This window comes from Sclerotinia sclerotiorum, genomic scaffold (genome assembly GCF_000146945.2).
Source record: "Sclerotinia sclerotiorum 1980 UF-70 scaffold_34 genomic scaffold, whole genome shotgun sequence".
In the NCBI taxonomy this organism is placed as follows: Eukaryota; Fungi; Ascomycota; class Leotiomycetes; order Helotiales; family Sclerotiniaceae; genus Sclerotinia; species Sclerotinia sclerotiorum.
The window spans coordinates 61,112-75,548 of record NW_001820802.1 but is presented as its reverse complement, the minus strand read 5'-3'; the positions used below and the strand labels follow the sequence as shown (position 1 = coordinate 75,548).

The 14,437-nt window shown below is 38.6% G+C and overlaps 7 protein-coding genes across 7 annotated transcripts; 4 read left to right on the top strand and 3 right to left on the bottom strand.

The window, feature by feature from the left end:
- Positions 1 to 413: 413 nt before the first annotated feature.
- SS1G_14475 (hypothetical protein) lies at positions 414 to 1,202 on the top strand (the record flags this gene model as incomplete). Its single annotated transcript, XM_001584528.1, has 3 exons — positions 414 to 671; positions 723 to 907; positions 959 to 1,202. 3 exons carry the CDS (start codon positions 414 to 416, stop codon positions 1,200 to 1,202), a joined length of 687 nt encoding a protein of 228 aa, XP_001584578.1.
- A 1,139-nt stretch (positions 1,203 to 2,341) lies between these two features.
- SS1G_14474 (predicted protein) lies at positions 2,342 to 2,794 on the bottom strand (the record flags this gene model as incomplete). The annotated part of the gene is made up of 2 exons (XM_001584527.1): positions 2,342 to 2,599; positions 2,750 to 2,794. The coding sequence occupies 2 exons, from the start codon at positions 2,792 to 2,794 to the stop codon at positions 2,342 to 2,344; spliced, it is 303 nt and encodes a 100-aa protein (XP_001584577.1).
- A 1,639-nt stretch (positions 2,795 to 4,433) lies between these two features.
- On the bottom strand, positions 4,434 to 5,864 carry SS1G_14473 (predicted protein; the record flags this gene model as incomplete). Its single annotated transcript, XM_001584526.1, has 5 exons — positions 4,434 to 4,746; positions 4,786 to 5,011; positions 5,368 to 5,411; positions 5,501 to 5,542; positions 5,851 to 5,864. The coding sequence occupies 5 exons, from the start codon at positions 5,862 to 5,864 to the stop codon at positions 4,434 to 4,436; spliced, it is 639 nt and encodes a 212-aa protein (XP_001584576.1).
- Positions 5,865 to 6,165: 301 nt separating this feature from the next.
- Positions 6,166 to 6,660, top strand: SS1G_14472 (predicted protein; the record flags this gene model as incomplete). The annotated part of the gene is made up of 1 exon (XM_001584525.1): positions 6,166 to 6,660. One exon carries the CDS (start codon positions 6,166 to 6,168, stop codon positions 6,658 to 6,660), a length of 495 nt encoding a protein of 164 aa, XP_001584575.1.
- A 1,333-nt stretch (positions 6,661 to 7,993) lies between these two features.
- SS1G_14471 (hypothetical protein) lies at positions 7,994 to 9,182 on the top strand (the record flags this gene model as incomplete). The annotated part of the gene is made up of 3 exons (XM_001584524.1): positions 7,994 to 8,064; positions 8,513 to 8,619; positions 8,851 to 9,182. 3 exons carry the CDS (start codon positions 7,994 to 7,996, stop codon positions 9,180 to 9,182), a joined length of 510 nt encoding a protein of 169 aa, XP_001584574.1.
- Positions 9,183 to 11,529: 2,347 nt separating this feature from the next.
- Positions 11,530 to 12,081, bottom strand: SS1G_14470 (predicted protein; the record flags this gene model as incomplete). The annotated part of the gene is made up of 2 exons (XM_001584523.1): positions 11,530 to 11,765; positions 12,069 to 12,081. 2 exons carry the CDS (start codon positions 12,079 to 12,081, stop codon positions 11,530 to 11,532), a joined length of 249 nt encoding a protein of 82 aa, XP_001584573.1.
- A 639-nt stretch (positions 12,082 to 12,720) lies between these two features.
- Positions 12,721 to 12,984, top strand: SS1G_14469 (predicted protein; the record flags this gene model as incomplete). The annotated part of the gene is made up of 1 exon (XM_001584522.1): positions 12,721 to 12,984. The coding sequence occupies one exon, from the start codon at positions 12,721 to 12,723 to the stop codon at positions 12,982 to 12,984; it is 264 nt and encodes an 87-aa protein (XP_001584572.1).
- Between the last annotated feature and the right edge of the window lie 1,453 nt (positions 12,985 to 14,437).

Below are 14,437 nucleotides of genomic sequence, written 5' to 3'. Positions count from 1 at the left end.
CCAGATTACCGTACGGAGTACATTGGCACGTTAATTAAGGTTCGTGCCCACTAAGCTTATTTTGGCAAAGTGGCATTAGATTAGATTACAGGCTTAGACAGGCACTAAAGATCCTGCACTCAACACTCACTAAACATTTACCCCACAATAGCTTGAAGCTTCAAAATAATTTATTTGTATTTACTCGTAGGATTTATAGGATTTGTATCCTTCACTTCTTGTATCTTCGTTCTCATTGTTAACTGCATCTCGACAACGACACAAAATTTCCACCAAGGCCTTGTTCTTTCGTGTATTGATATTCTACTCGATATCCGTCTTGCCTCTTGTTCAATACATCCAGCCTTTCCATCTCAAAATCATCTTCCCTCTTTCTCCCGTCTCAAAGCAACCCATCTCCCGTCAAATCAAAGATGCTTCCTTCAGTCAGACCCTTATGTCTATTTAGTTTACCTTCATCCCTGCGGCCACTTGTCGCCGCACGACTCTATGCAACACATACCGGCTTAGGCACCACCAATACTTCGTCGCAACCAAAAAGGAAAGCCGTTACAACCTTCAATGATGATGGCAGGGTTCCTTGGCGCGATTTGTCGGGACGGGAAAAGGTTGCTAGAACAACACAACAGACTTTCAATCTAGGTACCGTCCTCATAGGCACAGTATTAACCGTATGTTGATCACCATGTTTCCATACCCTTCACTTTTAACGTTTAATACAGGGTGGTATCATCTATCTTCTTTACACCGAAGTGTTTGCTCCTGAAAGTAAAATCAACCAATTCAATAGAGCAGCCGATCAAGTCAAGAAGGATCCACGGTGCATAGAAGTATTGGGTAACGGAAAAAAGATAAGGGCATATGGCGAGCCAACGTCCAGCAAGTGGGCTAGAGCTGGGCCTATTGCGTATGTATTCTTGACTAAGTTTGTGTTGCCATGATACTGAGCTACATACAGTTCCAACATAACGAAGGATCGTCGAGGGGTGGAACATCTAGTTATGCATTTTAATGTCGAGGGTCCACTGAATCAAGGTGTGGTGAACCTACACATGATCAAGCCACCATCGGAAAGCGAATTTGTATACAAATACTTATTCTTGGACGTGAAAGGACATCAGAGGATATACCTTGAGAATGCGGATGCAACGAATGGGCCTGGGAAGAATAAGAGTAGATTCCTAGGGATAACTTGGCGATGATATGGGGGGGAAGAACGGGTTTTTCGTTGCGGTGGCTGAAAGTGACATTGAAATGATGAATTGGATCAAGATGAATGGAAACCCTTCTCGCAGTAAAAAGGGTGGTTGGTTATGAATCATCTCATTGTTCTAAAAAGAGGTGAACATCTGAATTCCCGAAATATAGCCGGACATTCAAAATGAAGTCTTGTTTGGCTTCTGCTGATTTGGCATGCGTTGATTTGGGAATGATTAGAGACGTTTCAATACCTAAAATGACCGAAATGGGAATATCAAAACCGGAGTGCCTTTTTTTCAGACGGAAATACAGTATATTCGATGATGATTAGAACTGTTCAAAGTCAATCAAAGTCGAACACTCAAACATGGAACTAGGGCTGAAATGTTGCAGATGAGGAAAGCGACTTTTTGGACATGTTCAGAGAAAGACGTACTTCCTCCTGGACCGTACGACTTATTTTAATGGAACTGGTTCAAAAAAGGTTACTATCGCTATTAAATAACAGTCGGGCTCGGGCGTCTCTAGGTCTCTGCCTTAAAAGAGAAGACGCACCACATAATCCTTGACCAGTTCTGCAGCACATTCGCGAGATCCCGAATTCAGACAATTGCGAAATTTATAAAGATGTCATTATTGGTTAATGATTATGAAGCAGCGCAATCCATTCCAACTGCGCGAATGATTGAGCTCTTTCTCGCAAAGATATTGAGATACTAGGTATTCATGAGCTTTGTCCATATCATATGCAATAATTAGGTGCAGGTTGTTATTTTCGTCAGGGTGTTGATATATATATATATATATATATGTTGGCGACGATGACTTGACAGATGTAAGGTCTTATATGGATACATTGCTAGATAAGCCAAGATTTAGCTCTAGCCACCAAGCCTGATTCCACGGTCTAGTGCTGCTAGGTTCGGAGTCCTGGGTGAGGGTTATCTGTTGAAGATTTCTAGTGGTTTTTATTATAATTTTTATTGGGCTTGTCTAGTTATTAATCCATTGGTAGGACTTACCAAGAGTCCAGCATCCTCATAAGTTATTTTTTGAACCCATTAGCTGGCGTAAACGCTCTCATTCACTCCTCACTCAAAACTCTATGATTCCTTTTTGTCACCTTCCTCCTCTCTTCCGCTCATTTCTCCTCAATCTTTCGATATCTGTCCACCTCATTCTCCAACTTATTCAGTACATGCTTTCCCGTCCTTGGCACATCGTCAAACGAAGACGGAAAGAAATGTCCTCCTTCCACTAAAACCTCCTTCGCCATCCCTACTTTTATGCCTCCACTCCCAACAATTCCTATACCAGCAACCCTTATTCCTTCTTTCACTCCATCAATATCCAAATGCGTCTTCGTGCAAAAGACCCACGGAGCCGATGGTCGCAAAGTCTAAAGTTTGTACCATGTACTCCGAGGTTGTGGTCTGTAGAGAGAGGCAAATATAGCTAAAGGATCAATATCAGCATGTATTTGCCTGTTGATCTCTATATAAGCATCGGGTTTTCGGGAGTAAAAGTTTTGCCAAAGTTGGGTGGGGACGTCTTGATGCTCTGTGCTGACTTGCGTTAAGGGAGCGTCTGTCATGTTGGCATCTAAAGAAAGAGACTTTGCGGGTCGGAAGATGAGGAAGATATGAAGTTGGAGGCATCCAAATGTGCATTAATAAGGAGAGGTAGAGAACAAGAGAATCATGGTTATTTACGAATGAAGCTGGTGAGAAGATGAGAGTGGAGGTAAGCTAGATTTGTGCGAAACCAAGTTAGCAAAACTGCATCCGAGCTACCAAGCAAAGGAAAATAAGGAGATCTTCGACCTATGTATATGAATAAGTTGAAAGATTCCTTTGAGGACTCACCTCTGACCTAGACTGAGAAGAAGAAAGTATGCGGATAAGATGTGCGGCGGAAAGAAGATGATTCTTTGGTATTTTTCCAAAGCTACCATCATTTATCAACAAATTGCAAAACATGCATGACAACTACTTTCTGGGACCATACGGTTCGGTTCTTACCTTGATATTGAGGTAATAATGGCGATTGATAGGGCATGATTGACAATAAGTATTGGAATGATGATGGAGTATCTTATTTAATCCAATCAATGTACATCTAGTACCTAACTATCAATAGGTGTACTTGTGAAATGTTCAATTTGAGAACACGGGCGAATATCACTTTACTTTGCTTTGCACGAAACCGAGGCGTGACAGTGGCTGAACTTAATGTGGCTTTAGCATTGCCAAACTGTCACGATGTCACGTTTCTTTCTTTCTAGAACCGGTCAATCAATTTCCTGAAAATCTCTTCTCGAACATGGGAAGGATAAAGCTGGTAAGAAATAGATGGTATTTCATTGCACGGAGACTCAAACATCACTACTGTCAAGGACTTCACAAAGTGAGTAGAAGCTCTCGTGAATTTCATAATTCAAATTAACACTGCCAATGTCACATAACCCTGTACCATTCAGCATTTTGGAACAAGGAAGCTTAGATATATATCATTCTTTCGATTGTGCTGATGGTATCACTAAGCTCTTCATCTTCAGAGCATTTGGCTTTGGTAGGTTGATGCTCCCCGTTCTATACTCACGACTCTTACGTGCAGCTAAAGAGTCAATGGTCAATTTGCATATGCATTATCATGGACATAGTATTGGTAATTGCATCTGGTGTATTCGGTTTTATGTTGGACATTCCAAATCATGCATGAGAGAAACTGAGATACATTGTTGATACATTGTTGGCATATCTTGAGGCCCAGTAAGACTTAGCATAGGTAATTCTCTCAAACGTTTGATTCAACACAAGAGCTTTTCTTCTCTTAATCTTGTCATGCTCAAGTCAATTGTCACATCATTTGTGCATCGTTTTTAGCAATCGGTAACTGTTAGGACAGTGAGGATAAAGTGATGGAATGGTGAAATGGTGCAATGAAGTCTCCAGCATTAAACTACACCTTTGGACCTACAACTTCAATCATCTCCTCTCTGTCTCCTCTCTCTTCTCTGCATGTAATCATTAATCAACCCGTCATCAACCTTCCTTCGAACCTCCTCATTAAACAAAATACCTAAGCCGTGACTTCTACATTTCCTATCCTGCCATACCTTATATCACTACCCAATATTACTAGGTAGGTCGGCGATGATCTCACCTTTCACCATATATTCAATGTTTCGTTCCTTCCTTGACTTGAGTTTGGAAAAAAAACAGAACCCTAAACTAAGCGAGTTTGCTACTTTGTAATTTACTTAAATTCACTTTCTCCCACACCCTTTTTTTTATTAAAACTTTGACCACGACTTCGGCAGCAGGAACAGCAGCAGCAGCAACAACAACAACAACAACAACAACAACAACAACAACAACAACAACAACAACAACAACAACAACAACAACAACAACAACAACAACAACAACAACAAGTGTCCTCCCGCTCTCCTCTCTCTCCTCCCCGGCGCCATGCCAACGCGTCGTCGAAACCCGCCTTCGGGCAACTCTTCTCGTGTGTCTTCGCACACCTCCTTCCGTTCGCCTTCGGGCATTTCTTTAAGTGGTGGCTCTTCCACCATACAAAAGCAAGTCCCAGGGGGTGGTGTCCCTTGGGCATTCATCATATTCATCGTGTCGCTGGTCTTGTCGGTTGCCTTCGGGCTTTACGTTACGGTCCTTGCGGCCCAGAAGGAGGTTGCTTTTAGCAACTACCTCTCTGGCCATTCGGACGAACTCGACTGCGGGGCCGGACCGATGAATATTGGTGAGGTGAGAAAGGCTTCCTCTTTGCTTCGGAAGAAGATAATCTGGGTGTAAGTTCATTCTTTCAGTTCATTCTTTCAGTTCATTTTTTCAGTTTACTTTACTATTTTCTGTCGGTTGTGATTTATCCAGAAGATGTCATGCATTGAAACGTTTATATTTGTTCAAAATTTGTTATTCATTCAAATGTTGTTATTCACTCAAATACTGTTACTCATTCAAACCTTGTTATTCATTCAAAGATTGCTATCTCTTCAACAGTTATCATTTACTCAACTTTTATTATTTACTCAAAAATTGTCGCTTATTCAAAGATTGTCATGTATTCAAAGATTGTCACGTGTTCATTGGTTGTCATCTAATAGACCATCCTTTTTTCTTATTTCTCTACTATATAAACCCCTCTGCGTTCCTCCTACAATGCCTTCAATTTCCTTTTCTTTTCTTTATGGCTAAATAATTCACCTCGATTAGGGCGCCATCATTTGGCATCTCCTTCCTATTGTCGCACTTCGTCTTGGTCACAAGCTTACTTCTTCGAAAGTCCAACCTCACTCAATGGTTCTCGGCCGTTGCTGCAATTTTCGGACTAGTTAGCGCTATGCTTCTGGCTTTTTATGAGCAAATGGGAGCTTCCTTGATCAGCATTCTTTTCACGGCAATCTCGGTCATATGGCTCATTGTCTGGTTCGATTCTAGGCATTGGTCGCAGGTCTTAGCGCAGGAGCTCTTTAGCATCAAATCATGGTCCCTTTTCGCGCTTAGCATCTGTACTAGCGCAATGACAGCGCTGGTGTTTGGTGGCTATTTGTCAGTTCTTTATTCAATGCGCCAGGTTTGGGACGATTATTTTCCGGCATGTACCAAGGACCGAATCGTTTACCCTTCGAGGTTCATTATGGCAGTTTTCCTGCTGTCTCTGGTGACATACTGGGTCACTCAAGTTATAGCTTGCTTAGGCCAGACACTAGCGACAGTCGCCATCCAAAAGCACATTTTTAAAGTTCATACTAGCCTAGAAAAATCAAAAGTTCAAACGTCTATTCGCAGAATACTTAGACATAGTTGCGGAAGCGTATGTTTTGGAGCAGGGTTGCTCTCATTATCCCTCTTTCTCAAAGATCTTACCATGGTTTTTACGCAAAATTTGGCACTTGTTCCGAGAGATGCCTTTCGTTCTGCAACTACCGCAACATTAATGTCGCTCCTCATGTACCTGGCACCACTCTACGCGGCACTTCACGCCAAGATTAACGATTGGGTATTTGTAATCATTGCACTCAACGGATTTCCCTACTGGAAAGCTAATCAAGTTGGTGTCACTTTGTTGATGAGCACGGGTTTGGACGTTCTGCACAGAGAGACTGGATTGTCCGAGATGATTAATCACCTTCCCCTAGTCATTGCAGGGATTTCTGCCACGACAACATACCTCTTGGTAACCCTCATGCCTGGACCTATTGCAGAGACTGGCGATATCTTGACGGCAGATGTCTTGGTTGCCTTCGCGTTTTTCGGAGGAATGCAGATTGCAAGAGCTACTTTGGCGCCATTCAGAGGAGGGATGTGTACTATATACGTATTGATGGCAAGAGAACCAAAGCTTATTATGGAAAACCATGGGAAGATTTGGAGTCGTTTGGAGGAGCTCAAACCTGCTATCGCCGAAGCATTATTGAAGAGACAGAGCTGAGATTTCGGAAATCGTTTTTGAAAACAGATGGGAATGTTGGCATGATGGGAAAATGGTGGATCATTGTTGTTACGGATGAAAATGATTCCTGGATGAGAAAAGCAGTGGATCAACATCGGTTATGTTTTGGAAAGTCAATCGCTGAGGAAGTTTGAGGGTCATTATTGAATGGAAACAGGTGCTTGGTAATGGATGGAAATAGTTGCTTGGTGGAGACCGGGAAGATATGACGTAGCATTTTTGAAAATCCATGAGGACAATGTGTTGGATGAGAGAGATTAACCATCGTTCGTAATGGTTTAGAATACTGGAGCTTTTGTTCCCCCTTAAATGAAAACCTACCTTTCTGCTCTCAATCCTCTACTTCCTGATATGTGACTATGATTAACTTCACCAAATGCTGCATTTCATCTCTAACAAACTAATACCGTGTTACCCTGTCAGCGAGTTAAAGATATGACAAGTAACATCATATAAAAAAGATGACCAATCTCATTGCTTACTAATAAAGAAAACATAACAGCCTTTATCTTTACATCTTACAGTGTAGAAAGGAAAGTATAAGACATTTATTATAATTGATAGGCAAAATAGCTTATTCTTTACCCAATGCTTGTTCTTCCACATTTAAAATTTTCCTCACATATCAACAATGATGACGCAGCTATCATACTTTAGCACGAGCTGTCATATATGGAAAGCTTGATTCCATACTGAGAATAGAGATTTGTGTTAGACCTCGCTTTCCTCAAAGTAATTATTCATCTTTTTATAGATTAGCTGAAAGCAAACAAACAGTATACCAAAAAGGAAAGAATGAATTAAAAGTTGAGTTTTGTTTGCTCCTTATATGCATCATGCAATATATATGCATATGCTGCCAAGATCCCAGGAGGTCAACAGAAGAAGATTGGAAAGCTCTGGATTCATTGTTTTATGAAACGATATATAGAATTAAAAATATATTTTAATTGTGTTTATGATTTTCAAAAAGCTTTCTACAAAGATTTAGAGCTTATTAAAAGATGGTTTCGATTGGTATCGAATATATGGGCCAAATATAGTATTCTGGATTGTGATTTCTATAACTTCGATGAGACAGGCTTTATGATAGGACAAATATCATTATATATGGTAATTACTAAAGTTGATCGATATGAAAAAAGCAAAGCTATACAATTAGGTAATCGAGAATGGGCTACAGCGATTATTTGTATTGATGAAGAAGGTCACAATATACCTTCGTTTTTGATATTAAAAGACGAATACCATCTTTCAAATTGGTATATCGAAGGTGATTTACTATACGATTGGCTTATTAAACCTATTATCAATGGATGAACAGATAATGAGACAGATCTTGAATGGATTAAGCACTTCAACAAACATACTGAAAGTAGGAAAGTGAGTAGATATCTGTTGACCTCCTGGGATCTTGGCAGCATATGCATATATATTGCATGATGCATATAAGGAGCAAACAAAACTCAACTTTTAATTCATTCTTTCCTTTTTGGTATACTGTTTGTTTGCTTTCAATATTTTGATTTCAAAGCACTTTAATTCCGAAGGCCGAATACCCAACCTATTCCTTCATTTTTTTGAATATATGCTCGCAGCTTAACTGCTTAGCTAGAGAATAAATCAATTCAATCTGATACTCTTTCTGGTCTTAAGAAACCCAACAATATCGAATACTAGTGCTTGATGGGTATGAAAGTCATAAATCGCTAGCATTTCAGGAATACTGTAAGGAACACAACATTATATTACTTAGTTTACTATCTCATTCTTCACATTTAACTCAATCACTCGATATTAGTTGTTTTGGTCTTTTAAAGTATTCATATAGTCAACAAATCGAGAACTTTATCAAGGCGCATATCACTCATATTATCAAAACCGAGTTCTTTCAAGCCTTTAAAGCTGCATATATCGAAGCAATATCTATATCAAATAGTAAAGCTGGGTTCTGCGAAGCTGGGCTAATCCCATTTAATCCGGAAATTGTACTTTCAAAGCTAGATATTCGAATAAGAACTCCATCAAATAGATCAATATCAGCCGATCCTGATATATGACAATCTCAAACATCTCACAATCCAACTGAAGCTCTTTCTCAATCCACTTTAATGAAAAGTCATATTGCTCAATATCAAGAGAGCTCATTTACTCTAATATTTAAAATAGTTACAGCTTTAGCTAAGAGTATAAAGCTTTTAGCTTATGCGAATACGCTTTTAGCTGCTGAGGTTCATAATCTCTGCAAAGCAAATGAAGCACTTAGTAAACACTGGAGAGCTAGAAAAGCTTTAATACGAAAAGGAGGAGTACTTTCAATAGAAGATGGATATAATATATTAGAACAAAAGAATATAGAAGATCAGATACGATGCGATGAATTTACAAATGATGATTCTTCAGCAAGGAGGCAAGCTACTATACAACGATGTAGCAAATATGGTAGTGCTTCACATAATGCACGAACTTATCAATTAGATCCAGCATTAATTGGTCTTTGAATTGTATATAATTTAATTCTAATTTATAGTATTGTTGTAATTTTATTTCAATGGAATGTGGGCAATTGAGGTAAAAGTGTACAGGGTCCTGATATGTACAGGGTCCTGATAAACCACGTTATGCAATTCGTAACTAATAGTAGGATATACTAAATGATTGATCTTGAGCACGAAGCTCTACAAATGAAAACCTATCCCTTTATATAGAACTTCATATTCTACTGTATTCTTTTGGATCCCTTGGATCCCTTGGATCTAGAGTTTAATTATCTAGATCCCCTAGATCCTCTAGATCCTTAGATCCATCACGTGATTTCAATCAGAACATATGTCTGTGCTTGCTGAAGGTGGGGAGACTCTACGAACCAATTACCATACAATTTTGTATGCGAATCGGTTTGCTTTTCCACGGGGTCTGAGCTCATATGGACAGGTTGACTGTTACTACGTAACATGCTATTCGTAACTAATAGTAGAGTATACTAAATGATTGATCTTGATCTTGAGCACGAAGCTCTATACAAAGGGAATCCATCTTGATTATATAGACCTTCATGCCTATAGCTAGTCAGGACCGCGCAGCGGTCCATAACGTGACTTAATCACGTTACCTTGGCTTAGTCATGTGACGCGGCGTAGAAGATAGCCGTCGTAACACATACTTCTGATTTAGATACACCAATAAGCGAGTGCCTCCTTATAGCGAAATCATTTTCTTGCAAATACTTTAAAGTAGGATACTATTTTCTGGTATCCCGCGATTTTCAGCAGTCATTCATGGTCCACATCGCTTGATTATAAATGGATTTGATTCGCATCATGAAGTGATTTTTCCGGAGTGCGATTGAAGGTTTAGAAATGTTAGATATGATGATGAGTTTGATCATGAAGTATGAATAATGATAATTATTTAGATCTTGATAATAGAAAATAAAATTTATTATAAATACAGTAAAAACAATTCTTATTATTGTACTGAGACGATGTCAAGTTTCAGAAGTCACTACTCAATTAAAAATAAACTTATTTTCCTTTTTTTTATATAGAAATTAATTGATAAACAACTTCCTCTCCCTTAAATAAGTGCTCTACAAGAGAAATTGTCCTTATCATTTGATGTCTAACTCTTTATCACTTTCCAATTCTAACAATTTAAAATAAATAACTGTTAAAAGGAATAGAAGTTACCGGTACTAATCACGTGTCGTGATTAGTAATACGGTTACCTAAACAGGCTAGATTAGACGAACCATAAGCAGGCATATTGGTCCCCTCCGAGGATACCAAGAGGAGATTAATATTCCTACAGACGTAGTAATATAGTCAATATAGAGGCCTCTTCCACCCAATCTTTTAATAATAACTTTAAAAAGAGTCAATCATATAAATAGGAAAAGGTATTATAAATACACTTGTCGAGAAAATAGAATAATCATATTCTTCTCAAATATATTTCGAAAATTTCGAAAAATTCGAGTATATAATAAAACAAAATCAAAGAATCGATGGTGAGTATTCATGAATATAGTATAGGTAGGTATTCAAGCCAACAAAGATAATTTCCCCACAAGAATCCTCAAAAAGGAAATACATATTCCCCACCATTTATCGTGAAATCTTAGCTTCATCATCTCCTTCAACTGAAATATTCAGATATCGAATAGTATGAGTATAATCCCTATAAAAAATTAACTAGCATTTTTTTTATATAGAAAAAAAGCTGGTGATCAGGATTCGATGGTCGACAAGTATTCGTTTCGTAGTGTTGTGCAATATGTAACATTCTTTCCTTCCAATGAGCTTGTTTCTCCTTAGGATTTGCCGATTCTGTTTCTAGTGTCTAGTTAAAAAATATGCAGCTACCTTTTGGGGGTGAACCGTAACGTCTAAAGTGACTGAATGAATGCTTGTTTCAAACTCCATGTAGTTGAGGTCGAAGGTATCTTGATAATCTATGAACTGGAATTTATAGGGTACTCGGAGTTTCACTTTGTTGTGATCTGATGGTGGTCCTTCAAGCACTGAAGACACAAGGGGAGCACTGGTAGCCTGTTCTCTAACTAAGAATAAAATGCTTCCTTTCGCTTCCGATACAGTTGGATTTTTATATTCCGTTGTTATCGAAGCAGAGCTTGATATTGATAATGCCCAGAGCTTTTGATAGGACTGTAGGACTGTCAGAATAGCTTGTTGACGGGATCATTTCGTTTTGCCATGCATCAAGCGAGTAGAAGTTCTTCCCCGTATGATGTGTTTGAGAATCCATGCCATGAAAATTTCCTTAGCGTAAATCGCCTTGCTCGAGCAAAATACTACTTCTGTTCTCCCGTGGTGATTCAGCGAGCCATTAATCTAACATGAAGGATCTTTTTGTCGGTTTCAAAGGGTGGTATCGAGTAGTCTCCGGAATATCCGAAACCATGAGTATGAACGGATTCGCGTGAGGATCGGATCTCAAATTATCATCGAATTGATAAGGAGCTCCATTGATAGCAAAATGCGCTTTCAATGCATGACTTGTAGGCCTAGTTTTGGGACCTGCAATAGTCATCTGTTGTACGATAGGAACATCTCTTTTCGATACTGAAGTGCTTGACAACGCCTTTAGCCATAAACTAACAATCGACAAATAGTCATACTGGAAGATATCAAAGTCTTTCGAAAACGTTCACAGATAAGTTAAGGGTATTCCAGCGAGTAGAGTATATATCTCTGCAAATATCTTTCCTAGATATAGCATATCTTCCGCTTGATTACCTAGAAGGCGAGAGTACGCTATAGATGTATTCGGATCTGAGCCTGGCAAAGTGGTGGAATTAAAGATAGATTCATGATGGGATAATGAAATGTTTGATCCACGGATGTGCACATAGCTCGAGGACAAACTTCCATGAGCCATATTTTGGAGGTAGAGGAAATCTATTCCGGACGATAGGCAACAAATCCACTTGAACAGAGAACTTTGCTGAAGACTGGACCATCTTTGACTATCAGCACTAATATTGACCATGAATGATTGAAGGTCAAAATACAGAGCCGGTGATATGGATATGCGGTTATCTTCGGAATAGATATCGGTGTTGATCATGCAGACTATGTGAATAGTTGTTTCCCAGTCGATGAGTAGCTTTTCATACTCAAGATTACTCCTCAGGCCAACCTGCTCAGAAGAATTCATCACATACTTCCTGATCGATTTTTGAGTGACGAATTTACTGAAAATAGGTACATCATCTATTTCCCCTCTCAAGTCAAGAAGCAGCACTGATACAACCCCATATTGCTTGCCTGTATGAAATTCAATCCTCTTCAAGTCCTTCGTAATTTTTTTCCATTTTGCGATCTTCTAGATAGCCACTTGCACACAGCTTCTCCAGATTTGAACCAATCTTTCCACGTTCCGAATGAATGCTGAACGAGATATCGAAAGCTCCAAAATTATGTTGACCGCCATACTGCTCACAACCAGCGTGACCGAAGAATGGATCTGAAGAAATAAGTGCTGAGTGTGTAGAAGTAACAGGTGAGATTTGAGAAGATGGTCCTCGATGTTCGGCTCATTAGTTTCATCGTCAGAGTCGTTGTCGTCGGACGTATGAAGATAACTGGTCTTTTTGTGACTCTGATATGGAATAAACGAGAGTCTCTACATGTTCATCCTATAACCTTTATTAAATTCTTCCTGAATATGATTAGATCGTTCATCCCAGCAATTGAATTGGACCACACAGAAGCTGCGTTGCTTTGGCCAATCACTTTCAACTTCAAAAGTCCATTCTCTAACCTTGTACGTGAGGTTTAGAGTACTATATCTTTTCAAATATTTTTGAAATTTATTTTTGTAATAAAAAATTGTTGCTTGATCTTTTGTTGTACTAATTATATGAGAGATAATGATATTTTTGGACTGAACACATTGCACGGGAGAAAAGCAAAATGTGCGTAATTCAGATCCATCGAATGCCCTGAAAGTAGGCAAGAAATTGAGACAGATATACTGCTTTTGGGGCCAACGTTGTGTTTCTTCGTGCCTTTTCCAATCAGACTTGCGCCTAACGTTCAAACCACAAGCTGAAATGTGTATTAACTGAACTCTTTAGAAGGTTTTAACCTTTGACTAGAAGAGGTAGTGGCATCACAAAGTGTGGATGGAGAGATCTCGATGGAAACACTAAAATAAGATACAGAGGTAGGGAATTGAGTTGCAGAAACTGTGTCAGAAGTATAATATTCCAGAGAGAATGTTATGTTTGAAAGAGCAGGCTTTTTTATTAGGTGCGACGACGAAGGGAAAGTGACGAAGTCTCCGCTACTTTGGGCTTCTAATACTTGTTGCATGTTCATAGCTGCTCTATAAGTTTTCCTTTTGTTCTAGATGATGGTGGAACGGCATGTATTGTTTCCTCTAACTTTTGCACGGAATCCATGTGCATTGAAGATATGTGGCTCCTGGCTAGTTGTAATTATTGCCTCATAATTCCCGCAACTTAACTGATCATGAGAAGAAGTGTGATTATCCAGGCCTAGAGAAGCCACCATATCTAGTGTGACATTTCCCTGCCTTTTTCTGAATTGGTATCCCATATGGTCCTAGAGAACGGGTTCTTAAGGATAGCTTAATTGAGTTCCCTCGTCGTGTGCCACGAATCCCAAATGATTGGACTGAATTTGAAGTCCGCCATCATAATCATATTCATGCAGTGCATTTACCCATGCTAAAGAAATTTTCATTTTATATACTAGATGGAGGGGATATACACAATACGAAAAACATACGTGAATCGTCGAAGCCTGAAAATGTAAGATTATCAGTGTTTGATATAAATATCTCTTCTAACAAAGTGTAAATGTCTCCATCATCTATAATCGCTCTCCTATACTGATCGTACTATTACTATAAAAAAAAGAGAAATAAAAATAAATTTTTTATAAAGTATAATATTTAATTCATTGAAAGTATAATATTCCGAATTATTATACAAATCCAACATTCTAGAATCAAAATAATCTATTCTGAAATGTACTAGTTCGTTAAAGAAAAACTATTTGTTACTTTTGTTATTGAAGATGTCGTGAAGAGTTGATAACTTAGTATTTTTGTTCTTCTTTAGAATTTATAATCAACGATCTAATTTAAAGATCGATGAATCATGAAAGTGTTATCGTGATTCATCCTCGAATATAACCTGTTAGAGATCAGATCAAGTTGTTTCATTCTTAGATTTATAAAAATCATGTAAATCAAAACTGTAATT